Genomic DNA, 21,683 nt, shown 5'->3' with positions numbered 1-21,683 from the left:
ATGAAGTACCCTTTAATATAGACCACATGGATAATTCAATCATTCAGATTTCTTATATGAATAAAGGATTGCAAGTGCCAAAATATCCACATTTTGACATGTCCCTCCATGCACCCTCTGTGACTTTTAGGATGATTTTAATCTACTTAACCCCTACATTTCTCCAAGTTTTGACCATCATTGTAAAGACCGAGTTATTTTGTTGCTTTAACAAATGCTTATTTATTTAATGTGATTAGAGATTAATTTATGTCTGTCCCTCATTTTAAGGACAACCTTGTTACCTGAACTGAACTCTGGTTTCAGAGTTGTTTTTCAAAAGAAACATAGAACATCTAAAAGTCAAATCATAGTGTAAAATCAGGTGAGCTGGTGTACTCTTTTTGACCATTTGCTGGTGTTTTGTGGTGGAAAACTGAGCAGCACATTCTCACTTAATCATCAACCCTGTTACGGTCAACCCTATTTCTTTATTTGGCAATTACTATAGTAATTGTTTTATTAAACCTCTTGAGATGGGAGAATGTGTTTTTATTGAATTGAACATGTGCTCTTTATGAAAATGTAAACATTAGGTGAAATCAAATGTTTTTTTTGTTTTTTTTTATCAAGTTACACTTCTCAAAAGACACAGAAGTGGTGGAACAACCCAGCTGCTGTTTTACTCCTGGTCCATCATGTGCTACCATTTACTTCAGCTCTTCTGAATATAATACAATTTAACTCACTTCTCTCAGACACATTAGTATTATATGGTTACTGTCAGAGCAAAATGTGATATTGCATCTTAAATTGAAATGATCCGCAAAGGGAAAAGGACAGACAATGGACCAAATAACCCTCTGTTACTACCATACCCGTAGCATCGCTCCCTTCCTTCCTGTCTTTTTCCCGGCCACTTCTTGGGAAATGACTTTGACGCACAATTTGAACTGATCACAGTGATTACAGGGGGCAATGCAAGTATAACAGTGCTTCAGTTAACAAAGGAGCAGTATGAGTTCCACCTTCAGGCACATCGACTCATCACTTAAAGGTGTATGATCTTAGACACATCCATCAAAACACATTCCTCCACAGACAGAGGACTCCATGATGCAAACTCTGCTATGAATCACCCCACAAATTAATATAAGGATACTATAAATAGATTAGAGTCACTCCTTTATCACAGGCAGGCTTACAATCCCTCAGATCAGCTGGTAAAATAATTTGCCTGTGTGGATTTTTCATACCATTTAAGGCTCTCATTTCTTCTCATCTAACATGAATGCCTGACCATTGGCATAACAATCAAAGCCAAGTTGCTTGGGTAATTAGAAAGGGCGCTGTTTAGTGTTTGTATTTAACGAGGTGTGGTCTTCTAACATCGCTGAGACAGCTTGGCTCCATACTTCTAACATAGCTGAAAACAGCTTGGCTCCCTACTTTGGGAATACAAGATGTGTTGATAAACTTGTTGGGTCATGTCTTTTTCAGTTATTGCAGCACTTGATAGTACTGTTTGATAACATTAAATCACTATATTACAGGGACATTTAATTTCACTCTAAATATGTTTTCATATTTCCCTATACTGATAACTTTTGGCCTAAATTGTGAGATAGAAAACAAGAAAACAAATAATTGTACACATTTATTCTCTTTAAACAGTTACAGGAAAATAGCTTTAAATACCCCCTAAAGTCCATCAACGCACCCGTGCGTCAATTTAATTAACATAATAAAAAATATATAGAAGTAGTTTTGTGACACCCCCAAAAAATGGGTTAAATATGTGTAAATCCTGAACATTATTACATCTCCTAGATGTAGGACAGACACTTCAAAAACGTTATATATTATTTCTTTTTGTACTCTCCGTTTTGCCATTTATGAATGTGTTATTCATTGCATTTCTATAGGCTATAGCATTAAAAGCCAAATTCAATATTTTACCTAAATGAAAAATTAAATAGCTAAAGGATCCATGGTATGATCTTAAAAAAATTCCATATGTTAGCTCAGTAGAACTCCCCCCCCCCCCCCCCCCAATACCCCATTGCAGGTTTTCATGATTTGGAATTTGCTGTCACAATAAACATTCTACTTCCAGATGCAGTTTATCAAATTATAGATGCAGAAATTAACAGACAAGATCCCCAAGATTATAACATCTGCATTCAAACAGGCACACACGTAAAGCAGTGCACCCAAATTAGAACAAACCTTTATACTTCAGTGAAACATTAATCAAATATGATGCATGACTGTGCAGTTAGCTATATAGACAACCAGATCTGTGTAGTTCCCCAAAAAAGTAATGATTGGGAGCGCCCCCTGTGTATGATTATAATCATAAATTGTAATTTAGTGTTTGGCATATATTTGCATCCGTGTACAGTTCCTGCAAAGTTTAAAGCTTACATTGTAAATTGCATGTGTCTAGCCTAAATAAAAACATCTTGGCAGGAATATCAACCATTTCGCCAACTCCTCCATTAAATTTTGAGTATATTCAATTTCTATCTCAAGCTAAGCTTTATGCATCTCTTCTCCAAGACGTCCTATGAACGTATCTGAAACCATTGTATGCACTCCACAAGTTCTTTTCAGACTAGTAAAATGTGTATATGAAGAGGAAAAAAAAATATGCTAAACGTAATATTTGCATTAGATCCTTACACATATTAATATGTTAAAGCAGTGGTGTCAAACACATTCCATGAAGGGCTTAGTGTCTGCGGGTGTTTTGTTTTTAGACTTAGACAACCAGGTGAGGGGAGTTCTTTACTAATTAGTGACCTTAATTAATCAATCAAGGGAGGAGCAAAAACCCGCAGACACTCAGCCCTCCGTGGAATAAGTGACATGTTAAAAGAAGGGTAAATACTGTATAGAAATGGATTTTGCTCTCAGTACATGTAACAAAACCACTTTTCTCTACCTATCAAGCCTTTAAACCAGAAAATATATTTTACCTCCTCCACAAAGAACAATTCTCTGAAATCATCCACACAGATTAGATTAGACTAGAACAGACCAGTCCACAGTCCACCCCTCTCCCTCAAACCACTTGCTCTTACCATCATCCCTTCAATAGTGTGATCAGAAACATAATGTATCTAACAAATGAAAAGTTCATTTCCAGATATGGCATGTGAAGTTTGAAAGGGTGTTTCCGTTTTATTTGGTCTTCTCTGGTTCTGTTTGTACTCCTGCATCTGACTGGCGTTTGCCCTGCAAGGAAAGGAAAGGGTCATTTCACTTATCAATATAGCTCCAACTCCATGTAAGAACCTACATTTGCTTCCCTCACATTACTTTGCCGAAAGCAATATCTTTCAATGACATTTCATAGTGAAGTATAGTTCACAGTCATAGGAGTTGCCGAGGCCATCTAGTGGTTGCAAATTTGACTGAGAGGGATTGCAAATTCTGCCTACCAGGTTTTTGAAGAACAAGTGGATGGAGTTCCTCTTCTCCAGTCTCTTAGGGAGGACGGGGGAATTCTCCATAACCTCGGAGGGCCCTGACACGGGCTTGCTGTCCACAGCAGGGTCCTCTGGGGCCTTTGGTTCATCCTTGGCTACACTTGGGCCAGCTACCGCTTCTGCAGCTGGGGCAGGGACTTCCTTTTTCGGCACAGCTGCCTGATTGAATTATGACAAATAATCAAGAGATCAATTTCAAAGTATAATTTGCACAATTTAATGTTCCTCTTAAAACCATTGGGCATCCATTATGATGTTGCCTCCTTGCTCTCGCCAGTTAAAAAAGCTGAGCACACACATTAACACACTGACTAGCACAATACAAGAGCACAACTGATGCAATTAAATAGTGGCTGTATAATGGAATGACGACATAAGTGGGAACATTGCTCTGGCTGGTAAATATCATAAAATGATGAGAAATTAGAAAGTATCACTACCAGCTGTTTTCGCTATCATGTGTATGCAACATATCAATTGCTGTACCAAATAATGTTCATTATTTATGGAGGATATTTAATTATTTGTGCAGGATACTTCAACATGGTAGTACCAGCATAGCATAAGCTGAACTCAGTGAGATCACTCTTGTTAATTTCCCACTGGCTGGCAAGTATTGTCATTTACCCCTTTGAAAGGTTTCTTGAGGAGTCGGACTCCACTTGTTGAAGCTGTCTGGGCTTTTGAGGCCATTTGGTTTAGCAGATCCTCAAATTATCACACCATTCTGTTATTGTTTATCACATTTTCTTCTATTTCCAAAATTACATTTCATGAGTAGTTCCCGTTGAGAACCAAAGTGAGATGTGAGTAAAATGTCTGCCTTACCATGGTCTTGAAAAGAGAAAAGGAAGTGAAAGGAGAGGCTTTGGAGGCAGCAGGTGTCTTCTCGTCCTCTGGTGCAGGTGGTGGTGGTTCTAGAGTGGCAGAGGCCTCCAGAGTGGCCGTCTTTGAGAAGTCTACATTCTTTACCGAAACAGCAAAAGAGAGAACTTAATTATAAACCATTGTCAGGATTAAGGAAGGTGTAAGAGCCCATGAGAAACAAGAGTCCGCCACCTGGAAGAACCAGAAAATAACCCACTAAAACAGATAGAGATAAGAGGGTGATAAAAATCTCTACTCAGGTACCAAAACTGGTACTGTAAAATAGATATTATGTAGTTTGCCCCTAAGGGCCACTTTATTGCTGAGATGAATGAAACAACTTGTAACTGATCAGAGGAAGCTGGTGAGAGGAGCTATAGGAGGATGTGCTCATTGTAATGGATGGAATGGAGTCACATGGAGACAACGTGTTGGACTCCATTCCATTGATTCCATTCCAGGCATTACAATGAGCCAGTCCTCCTATAGTTCCTCCCACCAACCTCCTCTGTAACTGATAGCGTAAACACCCATTTTCACCATGCAACCCAACAGAAAGAGACAAAAATGGCACGTGAGGGTGGAGTATTCCAAGAGTTCTCTCCTTTTACCTGTACTTCCACAACCGGCTGTGGCTCCACTGGTTCCACTGTCTACAGGAGAGCAGAACGATGTTAATCTGAACATGTGCCATATAACTACACCTTCTACTGTATGGTCTGCATGGCAAGGCACGGATAGGTGTGTAGAAGCACAGTTCACCACACAAATAAAGACACAAAGTCGCACATGCACGCATACAGTCAGAATGAAAATCTAATTCAGTTTCTGTATGAACACATACAGTCAGAATGAAAATGGGATAAAATGACTGAATTAGATTTTGTTGAATTTCTGATGTTGTTTGGGATGCTGTTATGCTATTTATGTTCACAGATGATGAATGAATAGATTCAGACCTCAGCCCATTCTCCACAAGTCATGCCATCAGTCCAGCTAAATGCAGCACTATCTAAAGTGTGTTGATTCCACATTGAGAAAAACATAAGCAAAAAAACTCCATGAAATGTCACAATATGTCACTGGAAGTATCAGGATAGATTTACATTTACAGGAATGCTCTGAGGGATTGCTCTGAGAGACTGTTATGTTTGGTATCTGTATTGATGCTCTGCTCAAGAGAAAGGGCAGCAGTCTGTATGATGTAGCTAGTAGATCTTGTACCCACAAGATGCAATGATTTGAATACAGTTAAATGAAATGAAGGATGTCACAGTGAGCTTAACTCTGTTAGCTTCAAATTGGCTGAATGTTGTATTATCATACCGCTGCAGCAGGCTTGGCAGGGGCTCTGGCTCCACTTGTTGACTTAACCTTGATTTTAGACTTGAGGCCTATCAGTGCCTCAAATTCAAGCTGGTGAAAGTAGCCATAGGAGGATGTGCTCATTGTAATGGATGGAATGGAGTCACTGGAATGGTACCAAACACAAACGCATGGAGACAACGTGTTGGACTCCATTCCATTGATTCCATTCCAGGCATTACAATGAGCCTGTCCTCTTATAGCTCCTCCCACCAGCCTCCTCTGGAACTGATAGCTTAAACACCCATTTTCACCATGCAACCCAACAGAAAGAGACAGATGGCACGTGAGGATGGAATATGCCAAGAGTTCTCTCCTTTTACCTGTACTTCCACAACCGGCTGTGGCTCCACTGGTTCCACAGTCTACAGGAGAGCAGAACGATGTTAATCTGAACATGTGCCATATAACTACACCTTCTACTGTATGGGCTGCATGGCAAGGCACGGATAGGTGTGTAGAAGCACAGTTCACCACACAAATAAAGACACAAAGTCGCACATATACAGTCAGAATGAAAATCTAATTCAGTTTCTGTATGAACACATACAGTCAGAATGAAAATCTAATTCAGTATGAACACATACAGTCAGAATGAAAATGTAATTCACTTTCTATATGAACACATACAGTCAGAATGAAAATACAATTTAATTTCTGTATGAAAACACAGTCAGAATGAAAATGTAATTCAGTTTCTGTATGAAATGAATACTTGGTCTGCTGCTTCTTTGGGTTAAAATGACTGAATTAGATTTTGTTGGATTTCTGATGTTGTTTGGGATGCTGTTATGCTTTTTATGTTCACAGATGATGAATGAATAGATGCAGACCTCAGCCCATTCTCCACAAGTCATGCCATCAGTCCAGCACTATCTAAAGTGTGTTGATTCCACATTGAGAAAAACATAAGCAATAAAACTCCATAATATGTCACTGGAAGTTTCAGGATAGATTTACATTTACAGGAATGCTCTGAGGGATTGCTCTGAGAGACTGTTATGTTTGGTATCTGTATTGATGCTCTGCTCAAGAGAAAGGGCAGCAGTCTGTATGATGTAGCTAGTAGATCTTGTACCCACAAGATGCAATGATTTTAATACAATTAAATTAAATGAAGGACAGTGAGCTTAACTCTGTTAGCTTCAAATTGGCTGAATGTTGTATTATCATACCGCTGCAGCAGGCTTGGCAGGGGCTCTGGCTCCACTTGTTGACTTAACCTTGATTTTAGACTTGAGGCCTATCAGTGCCTCAAATTCACATCAAACTGTTACAATCTGACACACATTTATGTTTTATGTTAATTTTTACAAAATATTATCTGCTGCCAAAGAATGCTTCTAAGTGCCTTGTACTACAGGAGTTGGCTTACCTTTCTGCTGAAAAGTCTGCTGAACGGGCGGTCAGATTTCGGCTTGGCGGCCTCTGCTTCTTTGGCAGCACCCTTTGGTTCTTCTTTTGGTGCGTTGGTCACAGGTTGGGCAGCTAGTTCTGCTTTAACCTCCATCTTAGGTGGGGCTGGGGCTGGGGCTGCGGCTGCGGGTGGGGCAGGGGCTGCGGCCGGGGCTGCGGCCGGGGCTGGGGCCGGGGCTGGGGCCGGGGCTGGGGCTGGGGCTGCAGCTGGTGGGATTAACATTCCTCCTTTGGCTGTTGCATCCACTAGTTGTGCAGCCTATTCGAGGGAGACACACAATGGAAAATAGGAATAGTTGATCACCGACATCTAGTTAATAGCTCACAAATCATTATTTATTTATGTTTATTTATTTAGTTAGTACTCACAGTAGTTGTTGTTGGTTGGGCCTCTTTCTGTGAATGTTTGGTAACAACAAACAATAGTTAGTGCTGGTAAAAAGTTGAACAATCACCATTCTGGTTCCGTGAAGAGATCATATATCTTCTGTCTCAATAGCTTGCTTAGAGGCCTTGCAATGGCATCTTTTGCAACAGGCTTCACAGCTGAGAACGGTGCCCCTTGACCTGCACAGGTCTTCTCAGCTGCGTTTGGTCTTCAGCAGAAGATGGATGCCAATTACGACTACTGACACTACTAACTACTTGTTTTAGATTCAAGAATCATTGACTTGTTTAACTTAATTGGGATTAAATGTAATTATTTTGAATGATTGAATTCATATTTTTTTCCCTGAGGAATTCAATAACAGTCACAATCACAGTCATCCAAAAGTCTCTCAATGTAGGTTAATATGTTGCTACTGAAACAGAATAGAATTCAAGTGTAAATGCTAACAGCGGCAATGTTGAATGAGGCCTTATGTTACCAATGGGATGAAGATGATGGTAAGAGTGGTAAGAGTGAGATGTCTTTCACTTGTTACTTTTTCACCTTTGTTGGTGTAAGCAGTACGGTAAAGGTACAGTAAGGCTGCGTCATGAAAAGCTTTCATTATTATTTTAGATGACTTTTACAAAGGCACATAATTGCATAGCATTACCTGTAGACTATACAGTATACTAAATAAACTCTGTGCATAACTGTATCTGTATTGAATTGGATTGAGTGTTTTTGCATAATGTATGTTTCAAATAAAAATACATGCTTACCTGGTCTTTTGCAACATCAGGGGTGGCTGTTTCTTGCTTGTTTTTTTTTATGGGAGTCACCTAGGTAACACACAGACATATACTGAGTATACCAAACATTAGGAACAGCTTCCTAATATTGAGTTGAACCCCACCCCCTCCCCTCAGAGTAGCTGCTGCTTTTGCAACAGCTAATGGGAATCCTAATAAAATACCAAATACCACCTCTCCTACAGTTGTGTCAAGTTGGCTGGATGTCCTTTGGGTGGTGGACCATTCTTGATACACTCAGGAAACTGTTGAGCTTGAAAAACCCAGCAGCGTTGCAGTTTTTGACACAAACCAGTGCTCCTGGTACCTCCTACCATATCGAGTTCAAAGGCCCTTAAATATTTTGTCTTGCCCATTCACCCTCTGTACAGCACACATACCCAATCCATGTCTCAATTGTCTAAAGGCTTAGAAATCCTTATTTAATCTGTCTCCTTCCCTTCATCTACACTAATTGAAGTGGATTTAACAAGTGACATCAATAAGGGATCATAGCTCTCACCTGGATTCATCTGGTCAGTCTGTGTCATGGAAAGAGAAGTTCTTAATGTTTTGTATACTCAGTGTTAATTGAGTGTCTGTGTACAATCTTGGATGGCAGGCAAAATTGTTAGCTACTTTTTGTTTCCTATAAAACAAATCTAGCATTAAAGTGTATCGTGATGTTTCATAAAAATATTTCAAATGAAATGTAATACCTACAGTAGATAGCAGCAATATCAAAGTATTTTAAGAGAGTTACAGTCACAGGGAACGGTGAAATTACTATTTTCATAGGACAGATGTCTTTCAGTTAGTCATATACAGTGCCTTCAGACGGTATTCACACCCCTGGTATTTTTCCACATTTTGTTGTGTTAGAGCCTGAATTTAAAATGGATTACATTGAGATTTCTTTGTCACTGGCTTACACACAATACCCCATAATGTCAATGTGGAATTATGTTTGTACACATTTTGATTAATTAAAAATGAAAAGATGAAATGTCTTGAGTTAATAAGTAGTCAACCCCTTTGTTATGGCAAGCCTAAATAATTTAAGGAGTAAAAACGTACTTCACAAGTCACATAAGTTGCATGGACTCACTCTGTGTGCAATACTAGTGTTTAACATGATTTTTGAATGACTACCTCATCTCTGTACCCCACAGATACAATTATCTGTAAGGTCCCTCAGTTGAGCAGTGAATTTCAAACACAGATTCAACATCAAAGACCAGGGAGATTTTCCAATGCCTCGCAAAGAAGGGCACCTATTGGTAGATGGGTAAAAAACAGACATTGAATATCCCTTTGAGCATGGTGAAGTTATTAATTACACTTCGGATGGTGTGTCCATACACCCAGTCACAACAAAGATACAGGCGTCTTTCCTAACTCGGTTACTAGAGAAGAAGGAAACCGTTCAGGGATTTCACCATGAGGCCAATGGTGACTTTAAAACAGTTACAGAGTTTAATGGCTGTGATAGGAAAAAACTGAGGATGGAACAACAACATTGTAGTTACTCCACAATACTAACCTAATTGACAGAGTGAAAAGAAGGAAGCCTGTACAGAAGAAAAATATTCCGAAACACGCATCCTGTTTTCTACAAGGCACTAAAGTAATAATGCAAAAAATGTGGCAAAGAAATTTACTTTTTGTCCTGAATACAAAGTGTTATGTTTAGGGCAAATCCAATACAACACATTACTGAGTACCACACTCCTGTCACGGTCGTCGTAATGGATGGACCAAGGCACAGCAGGTATGTGAATGCGCATTTTATTTAACACAAAAAAAAACAACACGAAACCAATGACTGACTGACACACACACACACACACACACACACACACACACACACACACACACACACACACACACACACACACACACACACACACACACACACACACACACACACACACACACACACACACACACACACACACACACACACACACACACACACACACACACACACACACACACACACACACACACAGCCTTGTCTGCTCACACAGCAGTACAAAGAACAATCTCCCACAATCCCCAAAACAAACAAACTCCTAATTATAGGACCTTCAATCTGAGGCAACGATAACCAGCTGCCTCCAATTGAAGGCCCCAATCCCAAATACTAAACATAGAAATAAACACCCTAGAAACAGACATAGAACTGTACAACATAGAACTAAACCAAAAACCCCAGAAACATAAATAAAACGACCCTCTACATAAACACACACTCAAAACCATATCAAACAAATACCCCCTGCCACGTTCTGACCAAACTATAATAACAAATAACCCCTTTACTGATCAGGACGTGACAACTCCATAGTTTCAAGCATAGTGGTGGATGCATCATCTTATGGGTGTGTGTGTAATCGTTAAGGACTGGGGAGTTTATCAAGATAAAAAATGGAATGGAGGTAAGCACAGGCAAAATCCTAGACGAAACCTGGTTCAGTCAGCTTTCCACCAGACACAGGGAGATGAATTCTCCTTTCAGCAGGACAATAACCTAAAACACAAGGCCAAATCTACACTGGAGTTGCTTAGCAAGAAGAAAGTGAATGTTCCTGAGTGGACAGTTTTGACTTAAATCTGATTGAAAATCTATGTCAAGACTTGAAAATGGTTGTCTAGCAATGATTAACAACCAATTTGACAGAGCTTGAAGAATTTTGCAAAGAATAATGGGCAAATATTGTACAATCCAGGTGTGCAAAGCTCTTAGAGACTTACCCAGAAGACTAACAGCTTTAATCACTACCAAAGGTGATTCTAACATGCATGTATTGACCCAGGGGTGCGAATACTTATGTAAATAAGATATTTCTGTATTTCATTTGCAATACATTTGCAAACATTTCTTAAAACATGTTTTCACTTTGTCAATATAGACTATTGTGTGTAGATGGGTGAGAAGAAACACAAACATCTATTTAATCCATTTTGAATTCAGGCTGTAACAACAAAATGTGGAATCAGACAAGGGTTATGAATACTTTCAGAAGGCACTGTAGCCACTGACATCTACGGTTGTCTAACTGATGGTACAAAAAGAGGTCCCTGGCAAAGCACATACAGTACATGTTCTCTCACTGGGATGGCCATTGTGCTCTGGGGATGGCGTAGGCCTTCCCTCGCTATATTTTCATGCATCTCAACTTCCAATGGCACAGGCCTCCCTTGTGAGCTCACACTATAGGCTGAACAAAAGACCACCACATTCCCGCATGTTCAAAGGATTTGATTAACTGGGGCTATGTTAACTCTTTATGGAGGCATGATTCCAAAAGAAGGCATGATGAAGAGAAATGACAATAGCTGCCTGTGTAATCATTCCTTCAAGACGTGTTCACTCTTGCTCAGAGACGCCCTCATGCTGCCTCTACACATGTTTTCACACACAATGATCACTGACAGCACTACATAGTCTTAAAATACAATGACATCACTGATGGAACACTGTTTTCTCATTTAATGTTCTGTGGTCCCTACTTCACAACAGAAGATTAGGATTACCATACCATAATCAATCATTAGGCTAAAAGTTTTGCTATTCAGAGGCATATTTGGAATTATGACAGAATGGCAACCTTTCTTTTCCATACCAAATAAATGATGGTTCTTCAATAGTGTTTGTAGTGGTTTCACAGTTGGACTTTTACAAAGGCTTGAAATAATTATTTCTCAAAATAAGTTAGTGTCACTTTTAAACATATTTTAAAACAAATATGAGGCAAATAGATCAAATATTATGTGCATATCTATTCACTTATGTACCTTACTGTTATAACAACTCTTTAAACAATACAAATAATATCCTAAGAAATGTTTTACTTACTAGTGTTTTGAAGAAGTTCATAACTGGATTATCTTCTGTTTGACTCTCTCCCTCTTGGTTTTCCTGAATGTGACTGCTTTCCTCTGCAATTTTGGGGCTTTTGACCTCCTCTGCCTCTGGACTAGGGTTGGGACGCTCCTTTGAAGTCTCTGTATCCTCCTTTACCTCAGCAAGTGGCTCCTATAGACAACCGCGAAGAATGAGCCCTCAGAAATGTGAGTGTTTTAGCAGTGAAGCTGATACGCTAGCAATGAGCCTGTTAGACGCAGCATTGAGACTGAAGCACAATTCCAACCATGCCTCTGCCTACTCGGGGCACCATCAACAATCATCCTTTTATTAATGCTTGTTTCCACCCACACACATTGATATTCAGCAATGTTTGAGACTTCTGTCTCTTTTGCTCTGAGAAATGTCAGCAAACTCAAATATCTTGTTTTGTTTTCTGTTATGTTGATATTGTAAGAAAATCCCCCATTCGTATCTGACGATATTTAATTTTATTTGAATATTCCTTACAGTAATATGACTTAGAGTAATATCATTCTGCAACACCAAGTAAGGATAGTGGCACCTTTCTTCTTTGGGTGGGCTGGATTAAGGTTCCTCTGACTCTATAGAAGCTACATCTTCAAGAAGTTCTTTCATCTCTTCTAGTTCTTCAGCCATTTCAGGCTCTTGTTGCGGTTGGCTGACACTCTTCACTTTAGGCTATACAGTACTTATGGGGCTAGATTCAAGTTTTTCAGCCATTGCTGACTCTACAGCAGCTGTATCTTCATTAACACTTGCAATGTCTTCCAGCTCTTCTTCAGGTGCAGTGCTCTCCTGTCATGTCCTGACCTTAGAGATCCTTTTAATTCTCTATTTGGTTAGGTCAGGGTGTGACTAGGGTGGGCAATCTATGTTCTATTTCTTTGTTGGCCGGGTATGGTTCCCAATCAGAGGCAGCTGTCTATCATTGTCTCTGATTGGGGATCATACTTAGGCAGCTTTTTCCCACCTGTAGTTTGTGGGATCTTGTTTTGGTACTGTGCTGTTTAGCCCTACTAAACGTTACATTTCGTTTGTATTTTATTTTATTTTTTTGGTGTTCATTTAATAAAGTAAGATGTACGCCTACCACACTGCACCTTGGTCCAATCCTTCCAACAACGATCGTAACATCTCCTCTAAAGTTTTATCCTCTGTGACTTCTTCACCAATGGCCAGTCCTGTTGTCTCCTTTTCAGGTGGGCTGACACTATCCTCCATAGGCTCTTCTTCAGGTGGGCTGACACTCTTGTCTGTAGGTTGCTCTTCAGTGGTTTCTGCGTGAGCTTCAGTGGTTTCTGGCTGCTCTACAGTGGTTTCAGTGGTGATTTTAATGGCGTCTGCCACAAGAAAATCAGACAGTAATGGAAGTTGCATTGGAAACAAATGTGCAGCCATCAATATTTTCCAATCCAGTTCAATGGATGATTGCAAGGAAATTATGCCTTCCTTTGTCTCCTTTATAATAAGAATCAACAGGGATGTTTGTTAGATCTGTAATAGGCTTTGTTATACATTGGAAAGTGAAGAATGACCTGTGAATATTTCTCGCAACAGATGCAATATTACTGTAAATCAATGTTACCAATTCACAGTACACCTCACATTACAGTGGCTATATCCGTAGTTAACTTCATTGGAATAACCAAAATCATTTAGATTTTGATATGTAAAAATCTCAAGTAAGGAGCTGATGATCATTAATTAATTATCAGTACACTGAGTGAAACTGAAATGGAACTAATGCCAACCCAATTTGAAGGGATCACTGATTAGATACTTACAGCTTGGATCCCATCGGTCACAGCCACAGGGACTTTCTGATCTTCCGCAGAACTTTCAATCTCCTCCACAATCTTCTCCCTTATGGGCTCCTCCTTTTCCAGGGCTGGATCCGGGTTGGGGGTGGGTTGAGGCTTAGCTTTCTTCTTGAACAGATTTTCAAAGATGTTCACTTTTTCTTGTGTACTGTTCTTGGGCTCCTCCTTCTCTTGGGTGGCTGGTTCCAGTTCCGGTTCCGCTGTGTTTTGAGTCTTAGCATTCTGTGTCTCTGGTTCCACTTCTGGAACCTTCTTGACGGCAGACTTCTGTTCCACCACCACAGGCCCAAGACCACTGCCATCTGCCTCCACTATACCTGACTCTTCAGAGGGAGGCAGTGAGGTAGGCATACTGTTCTGCTCCACAGCTGCTTCACTGGTAACTGCAAGATATAAGTCAATTAGTTGGTGGGACAAAGAAAGTTATTTGATATGATTCATCCTTTGTACACAGGCATCATGTAATACCTGACTATTATCTTTTATGTCCGGTAATGGAAATTAGCCAGTTAAATGTACCTAAACATAATTGAAAATGTAATCTATGTAATCCACAAAAGTAATTATTTATCATGAGGGCCATGAACAATAACAAGTAATGCTGCATGCTCAAAGAAAGGTTAACATCTCAGCTTTCTGGTATGTATTTTAATAAATTGCTCAAGTACACAATACAAATATGAAATATTTGATATGATTTTCTACTCAACAAAACTGTATGAATAACACTTGAAATTACTTATATGCTGTCTAAATATAGCATAATCTAATTATAAAATGACTAACTATAAAATGTCAAATTCCTTATAAGTAACTGGAAAAATACTAATTTGTATGTTTAATGTTAGAGAAAATGTGCATATTTTCTATAGGTCTCTCTTGATCAAAACGTCTTCCTCCATCACTGTGAATGTCTCACAGAGCTCTAGATTGGCTTCCTGAACACTCATGAACTTGCCTTTCATTAATCTTGTCTGTCTATGACAAATAGAAAGTGTTTTTTTGTCAAATCTATAAATGATTTTTGATGAATGGCTATAAATCGATCTCTGAATGTGCTACCGTGAATAAATCACTCTCTCCTGCTGCGCTACGACGTAACGATTGCAGGCATTTATGTGCTTTGATGTAGGGTTCAGTCAAGAGTTGATGGACAGTCGGAAGTGCGAATGAAATGGTAGGAGGCATATCCCAGCTGTGTCGGTGGGAACCAGGGCTATCGCTCAATGAAAGCCATTTCGATCTACTGGGTCCACGGATCGATTTATAAGCGAAAAATGACGATCGGAACCGTTACCAGAACCACACTGGTTGTGATTGGGAGTCCCATAGGACGGCGCACAATTGACCCAGCGTCGTCTGGGTTATGTTTCGGCCGGGTTAGGCCATCATTGTAAATCAAATTCTTAACTGACTTATTTAACCTTAAATTAAGGTGAAATAAAAAAATTGAAAAATAAGGTCCCCAAAACAGGGGAATTTACATCTAAGAGGATACATATTAGTAATCTTAGTTCCCAACATGTAATTCAGTAGAACATGGGAGGGTGTAGGAAATGGTATGCAACTTTACCAAAGGAGTTTCCTAACAATACTACCTCTATGACTAATCAATGCAGTGCTAGGCTCATTACCCTAAGCTAAATGCAAGCAAAACCTTTCCTTGTGCTGTATGTAAAACTAACGTGCTACTGGGGACACACAGGCTAGTCATGTGAAACAAACACAGTCTGGAAACAGTGGCTTTAGCTGCTCACTTGCTAGTGAATAGATGACCAATATCAATACTTTCGCCCTTAAAGAAAATACATATGTACTTGGCCTGCAAATCCTTGTACAAAACTGTTGATCCAGTGAGGCAATATACACAAGGACTGATCAAACATCTGTTCATCCTCTATGTTGAAGGCTACGCCTATAGTTAACATTGAACACCACCCAATAGCACTGACAGACGGCTGTATTTACAGAGAATTATGAGAGACTTGGAAATTGATCCAGACTAATCCAGCAATTCAAGGTTGATTACAAGGGATAGTGTCAGTGCCATGTCATCCCATTGGAGTAGTACATAAATAACTTGGTTACCATGATAGACATCATAGACAGAGGTGTTGCAATCAGTTGGGCCCACAGTTTGGGCCTTATTGATCATGGGGTAACAATCAGATGACAACAGGATAAATGGCTATCAAATCAGTCATAGACACACCATTCTCCAGGCCATTGGATGAGATGCTTACAGCATGGCCATTCAAACCTCCATGCAGGGGCTTTTCTGGAGCCTGCTCAGCCTATGAGAAGAAAGATGGTTGACATGAGCTTCTCTTGTCATCATTGTTTCATCATATCACTTTCATCGTTACTCCATTTTGTACGGACCATCAATTAGTATTAGATGCATGTGCACACGAATTTATCTCTAATATATTACTGCCTGTAATTGAAACTACTATTATTAGACAGCAAACACTTCCATTGGGTGTAAAATGCCACAACCAGCCTTCTTTCCCCTGTATTCCAACATTCAAAGTAAAACATGCATGCTGTCAAATAAGGCTATTATGAAACATACCTTGTTTTTGGAATGCTCATTGCCCATCTTGATCGCAGTTCAAACCTGCAGAAGAAACTGTTTGTCTGTGTGTGTGCGTGCGTGGGTGTGCGTGCGTGCGTGGGTGTATATGTGTGTGTGTGTGTCTGTGTGTGTGTGTGTGACTGCAACATATGTTCGTAACATCAATGCTGTAATGAGATACTTCATTCTTGTATCACAATACTATAGTCTCCAAATACAACAACAAAGTTAGATGAATTCAAATGCGATGATTATAAATATCAATAAACTAGGATACTCATCTTATATAAATTAATATCATTTGAAGCAAAGCTAATAGATACAACTTTTTAAAAAACAGCTATAGAGAAGGAATGGACTATACTAAACCAATGGCATTTCAAAGCTAAAAGTATTTGAGGCTATGTCTTACCTTGTGCCAACTCCTATGGCAAGTAAAAGCAGCAATAGCACACCCCTGCTGTGAAAGTAGTGTGTTTACAATTTGTCTGTAGTATTCCAGCTATTAGTGGGAGCAAGTTGGAGATCGACTTGCTGCTTTGCAACCTGCTCAACTAAGTATATGCACATAGGAGTTTAGCCCTGTTCTTAAAGGGGTGGGGCTCTCTCTTACTCATCAAAAAGGGATCTATTTGAATACCAAACACACAACCACAGCAAAAACACTCTGTCAACTGTCAGGGCATCTCTGATGTACTCATGCTAATCTCTTGAATTCTCTCTGAAAAAGTTCAAATAAGAACATGACAAGCTTTGCTTTATCAGACAGATTTTGATGACAATACTGTATATCTCAAAGAGCCCATGAGAAATTGCAGCGAGAGGTAAACTCATGATGCCTAAGGTGTGGTTGGGATTGAAACAGGATGTGAATGTAGGATATGTGGAACCATTGGAAACATTGCTTATTTGCTTAGTGGGTTACTAGTAATCCAAATATCTGACACATGATGCTGACTACATACTTTGATATTAAGTTGTTATACAGCTGAAAAACAGCTTTATTTTACAGTATTTTATTTATACTACTGGATTAAATTACTTAATATGACAGAAGAAAAAAATACTTAATGGCCTTAATGGCCAATATGATCATTAACAAAAGTTTAAAATGAACTAAACTGTAATTGACAGCATATCACCAAATAAATCTATGATCATGTAGAACTTTTTATTTGGCCGGCAAGCTGGATTCATTTAGATCAATGACATCACATAATATTATATATAATGATCCTAACAGTGGATCACTGTTAACCTTTTGAATAACGGAAAGATTTAGATTTCTGCCTAAATAGACATACCGAAATGTATTTATTTTTCATGAGATGGCCATAAACAATAACTGGCAATGATGCATAGTTTAAGAAAGGTCAGGAGCTCACATTTCTGGTAAAAAAAAGTTATTCATTTCTGAGGTGTACTCACCTTTGAGGACACAAGGTCAAGTACATAGTACAAATTTTAGGAAAATATGAAAAATCATTTAAGATGCTTTTCCTATTACAACAAAAGTTGAGTAATAAGGCCTGTGTCATAGAATAGTTCTGAAGGAAGGGGTGAAGTCAGGCGCTGGAGACTCAGGTACGTGAAACACGTAGTAATTTAATGAAGGGAAAAATCAGTCCAAAAATATCAAGCCGAAAAGGCAGGGCAAATACCAATAAAGGAAGACTAACACAGTCTTCTAAAATAATTCGGGACGCAGCCCAGCAACCCTAACGCCTAAACGCTAAGACATAAAATGGACAGAAAAATAAATTCCCCAACTTACAACAGCAGACACAAAACAATCCCGCACAACCCCAAACAAGAAACTGACAAACTAAATACCCTCCCACTAATTACAAACAAGAAACAGGTGCGCACAAAACAGACATAACTAACAAACACATGAAACATGGATCGATGGCAGCTAGTAGGCCGGCGACGACGACCGCCGAGCGCCGCCACACCGGGGAGAGGCGCCACCTTCTGTGGACGTTGTGACAGTATCCCCCCCGACGCTTGGCTCCCGCAGCGCGCCGACTACGGCGACGACCCGGGGAACGAGGAGCAGGGCGATCCGGGCGGAGTCTGTGAAATCTCTGCAACAGGGCTGGGTCCAGAATATCCCTCACTGGTACCCAGCACCTCTCCTCCGGACCATACCCCTCCCAGTCCACAAGGTACTGCAGGCCACCTACCCGACGTCGGGAGTCCAAGATGGACCTGACTGTGTATGCCGGGGCCCCCCCAATGTCCAGGGGGGGGTTGAGGGACCTCCCGCACCTCAGCGTCCTGTAGCGGACCAGCTACCACCGGCCTGAGGAGAGACACATGAAACGAGGGGTTAATACGGTAATATGACGGAAGTTGTAACCTATAACACACCTCGTTTATTCTCCTCAGGACTTTGAATGGCCCCACAAATCGCGGACCCAGCTTCCGGCAGGACAGGCGGAGGGACAGGTTCCGGGTCGAGAGCCAGACTCTGTCCCCCGGTTTGTACACGGGGGCCTCACTGCGGCGGCGGTCAGCACTCTCCTTGTGCCGTCCTACAGCTCGTTTAAGGCACTCCTGGACGGCACTCCAGGTCTCCTTCGAGCGCTGAACCCAGTCCTCCACCGCAGGAGCATCTATCTGGCTCTGATGCCAAGGCACCAGGACCGGCTGGTATCCTAATACCACCTGGAAGGGTGACAGGTTAGTGGAGGAATGACGCAGAGAGTTCTGCGCCATCTCCGCCCATGGTAAAAACTTTGCTCACTCTCCTGGCAATAGGACCGCAGGAACCTGCCCACATCCTGGTTAATACGTTTTACCTGCCCATTACTCTCGGGGTGAAAACCCGAAGTCAAACTAACCGAGACCCCCAGCCTCTCCATAAACACACTCCACACTCTGGACGTGAACTGGGGACCCCGATCAGAGATGATGTCCTCGGGCACCCCGTAGTGCCGGAAGACATGCGTAAACAGGGCCTCAGCGGTCTGTAGGGCCGTAGGAAGACCGGGCAAAGGGATCAGACGGCAGGACTTAGAGAAACGATCCACAACAGCCAGGATCGTGGTGTTCCCCTGAGAAGGCGGGAGATCCGTAAGGAAATCTACCGACAGGTGGGACCATGGCCGCTGTGGAACGGGGAGGGGCTGTAATTTCCCCCTAGGCAGGTGTCTAGGTGCCTTACATTGGGCGCACACCGAACAGGAGGAGACATAGAGCCTCACGTCCTTCACCAAAGTGGGCCACCACTCTAAGACCTCGCACTGTCCGTTCAACTCCAGGATGACCCGAGGAGGGTAGCGTGTGTGCCCACCGAATCAGGCGATCGCGAACACCAAGCGGGACGTCCTTCCGCCCTGCTGGACATTGAGGGGGAGGGGTTTCTGACTGCAATGCCCGCTCGATGTCCGCATCCACCTCCCAGACCACCGGTGCCACCAGACAGGAGGCTGGAAGTGTGGGAGTAGGGTCGATGGACCGCTCCTCGGCGTCATGGAGGCGAGACAGTGCGTCAGCCTTGGTGTTCCGGGAACCCGGGATGTACGAGATAGTAAACTGGAATCCAGATCCGGGGTGGTGATGGAATGTGACCCCAGAAATGAGACGGCTCGTTTGGAGAACTCACACTTCTCAACCTTGACATACAAGTCATGCTCCACCAGTCGCCCAAGCACTTTACGCACCAGGGACACATGCTCAGCACGTGTGGCGGAATAAATCAGAATGTCGTCGATGTACACCACCACACCCTGACCGAGCAGATCCCGGAGAATCTCATCCACAAAGGATTGGAAGACGGCTGGAGCATTCTTTAACCCATATGGCATGACGAGGTACTCATAATGGCCAGATGTAGTACTAAATGCAGTTTTCCACTCGTCCCCATCTCAGATACGCACCAAATTGTATGCGCTCCTGAGATCCAACTTTGTGAAGAAGCGCGCCCCGTGAAATTACTCCACCGCAGTAGCGATGAGAGGTAATGGGTAACTAAAACCCACCGTGATGGCATTTAGACCTCTATAATCAATGCACGGACGCAAACCTCCATCCTTCTTCTTCACAAAAAAGAAGCTCGAGGAGACAGGTGATTTGGATGGCCGAATGTATCCCTGCCTCAAGAACTCAGTGACGTATGTCTCCATAGCCACTGTCTCCTCCTGAGACAGAGGATACACGTGACTCCTGGGATATGCCGCGTTAACCTGGAGGTTTATCGCACAATCTCTTCGTCGATGAGGTGGTAATTGAGTCGCTTTCATTTTACTGAAGGCGATAGCCAAATCGGCATACTCTGAGGGAATGTGCACGGTAGAGACTTGGTCTGGACTCTCTACCGTAGTAGCGCCGATGGAAATCCCTATACACCTGCCCGAGCACTCACTCGACCACCCCTTAAGAGCCCTCTGTTTCCACGATATTTTGGGATTGTGAGTGGCAAGCCAGGGAATACCCAGTACCACCGGAAATGCTGGGGAGTCAATAATGAAGAGGCTGATACGCTCCTCATGACCCCCCCGAATCACCATAACCAGTGGCGCAGTAACCTCCCTAACCAGGCCCGATCCAAGTGGTCGACTGTCTAGGGCATGCACGGGGAAAGGTTGGTCCAACTGGATAAGGGGGAACCCTAACTTATGGGCAACCCCACAGTCCACAAAACTCCCAGCCGCGCCTGAATCGACTAGTGCCTTATACTGGGAGTGCGGGGAAAACTTAGGAAAAGATACTGAGACATGTATGTGGCCAACAGAGGGCTCTGGGTGAGAATGGTGCTGACTCACCTGGGGTGTCGACGTGGTACTCTGCCTGCCCGTGAACTCCCGGGTGAGCCTCTCCAGGACCGGTCGGCAGTGTGCCCTCTGCGACCACAGTGGGCACAGGAGAGACCCCCCCATCCGGTCCTCCTAGCTGCAGTCCCCCCTATCTCCATGGGCGTGGGATCAGGAAGACTGGGAGGTGGAACGAAAAGGGCCCGAGGAGAACGCCCATGAGCAGCCAGCAGGTTGTCCAGTCTGATGGACAGATCGATAAGCTGGTCCAGGGTGTGTGTAGTGTCCCGACATGCCAGCTCCCGGCGAACGTCCTCCCTCAGGCTACAACGAAAATGGTCAATAAGGGCC

At 41.9% G+C, this 21,683-nt stretch overlaps 1 protein-coding gene across 4 annotated transcripts; it reads right to left on the bottom strand.

The window, feature by feature from the left end:
* Positions 1 to 1,623: 1,623 nt before the first annotated feature.
* LOC106572634 (uncharacterized) lies at positions 1,624 to 17,237 on the bottom strand. 4 transcript variants are annotated; one of them, XM_014146991.3, is made up of 14 exons: positions 16,988 to 17,237; positions 16,573 to 16,715; positions 16,210 to 16,291; positions 13,962 to 14,380; positions 12,145 to 12,324; positions 8,274 to 8,333; positions 7,491 to 7,517; positions 7,081 to 7,380; positions 6,881 to 6,958; positions 6,029 to 6,070; positions 4,952 to 4,993; positions 4,302 to 4,439; positions 3,426 to 3,632; positions 1,624 to 3,219 (listed from the first exon to the last, which is right to left on the bottom strand). In XM_014146991.3, the coding sequence occupies exons 2-14, from the start codon at positions 16,597 to 16,599 to the stop codon at positions 3,166 to 3,168; spliced, it is 1,656 nt and encodes a 551-aa protein (XP_014002466.2). In that variant the 5' UTR covers positions 16,600 to 16,715; positions 16,988 to 17,237; the 3' UTR covers positions 1,624 to 3,165. The 4 variants fall into 4 exon arrangements, with proteins under 4 accessions (XP_014002466.2, XP_014002469.2, XP_014002471.2 ...); XM_014146994.3 differs by lacking the exon at positions 6,881 to 6,958; XM_014146996.3 differs by lacking the exons at positions 6,029 to 6,070; positions 6,881 to 6,958.
* Between the last annotated feature and the right edge of the window lie 4,446 nt (positions 17,238 to 21,683).

Source organism: Salmo salar, chromosome 15, assembly GCF_965601325.2.
Source record: "Salmo salar chromosome 15, fSalSal1, whole genome shotgun sequence".
Taxonomy (NCBI): Eukaryota; Metazoa; Chordata; class Actinopteri; order Salmoniformes; family Salmonidae; genus Salmo; species Salmo salar.
The sequence above is the reverse complement of the archived record's forward strand: the minus strand, read 5'-3'. Positions and strand labels throughout refer to the sequence as shown.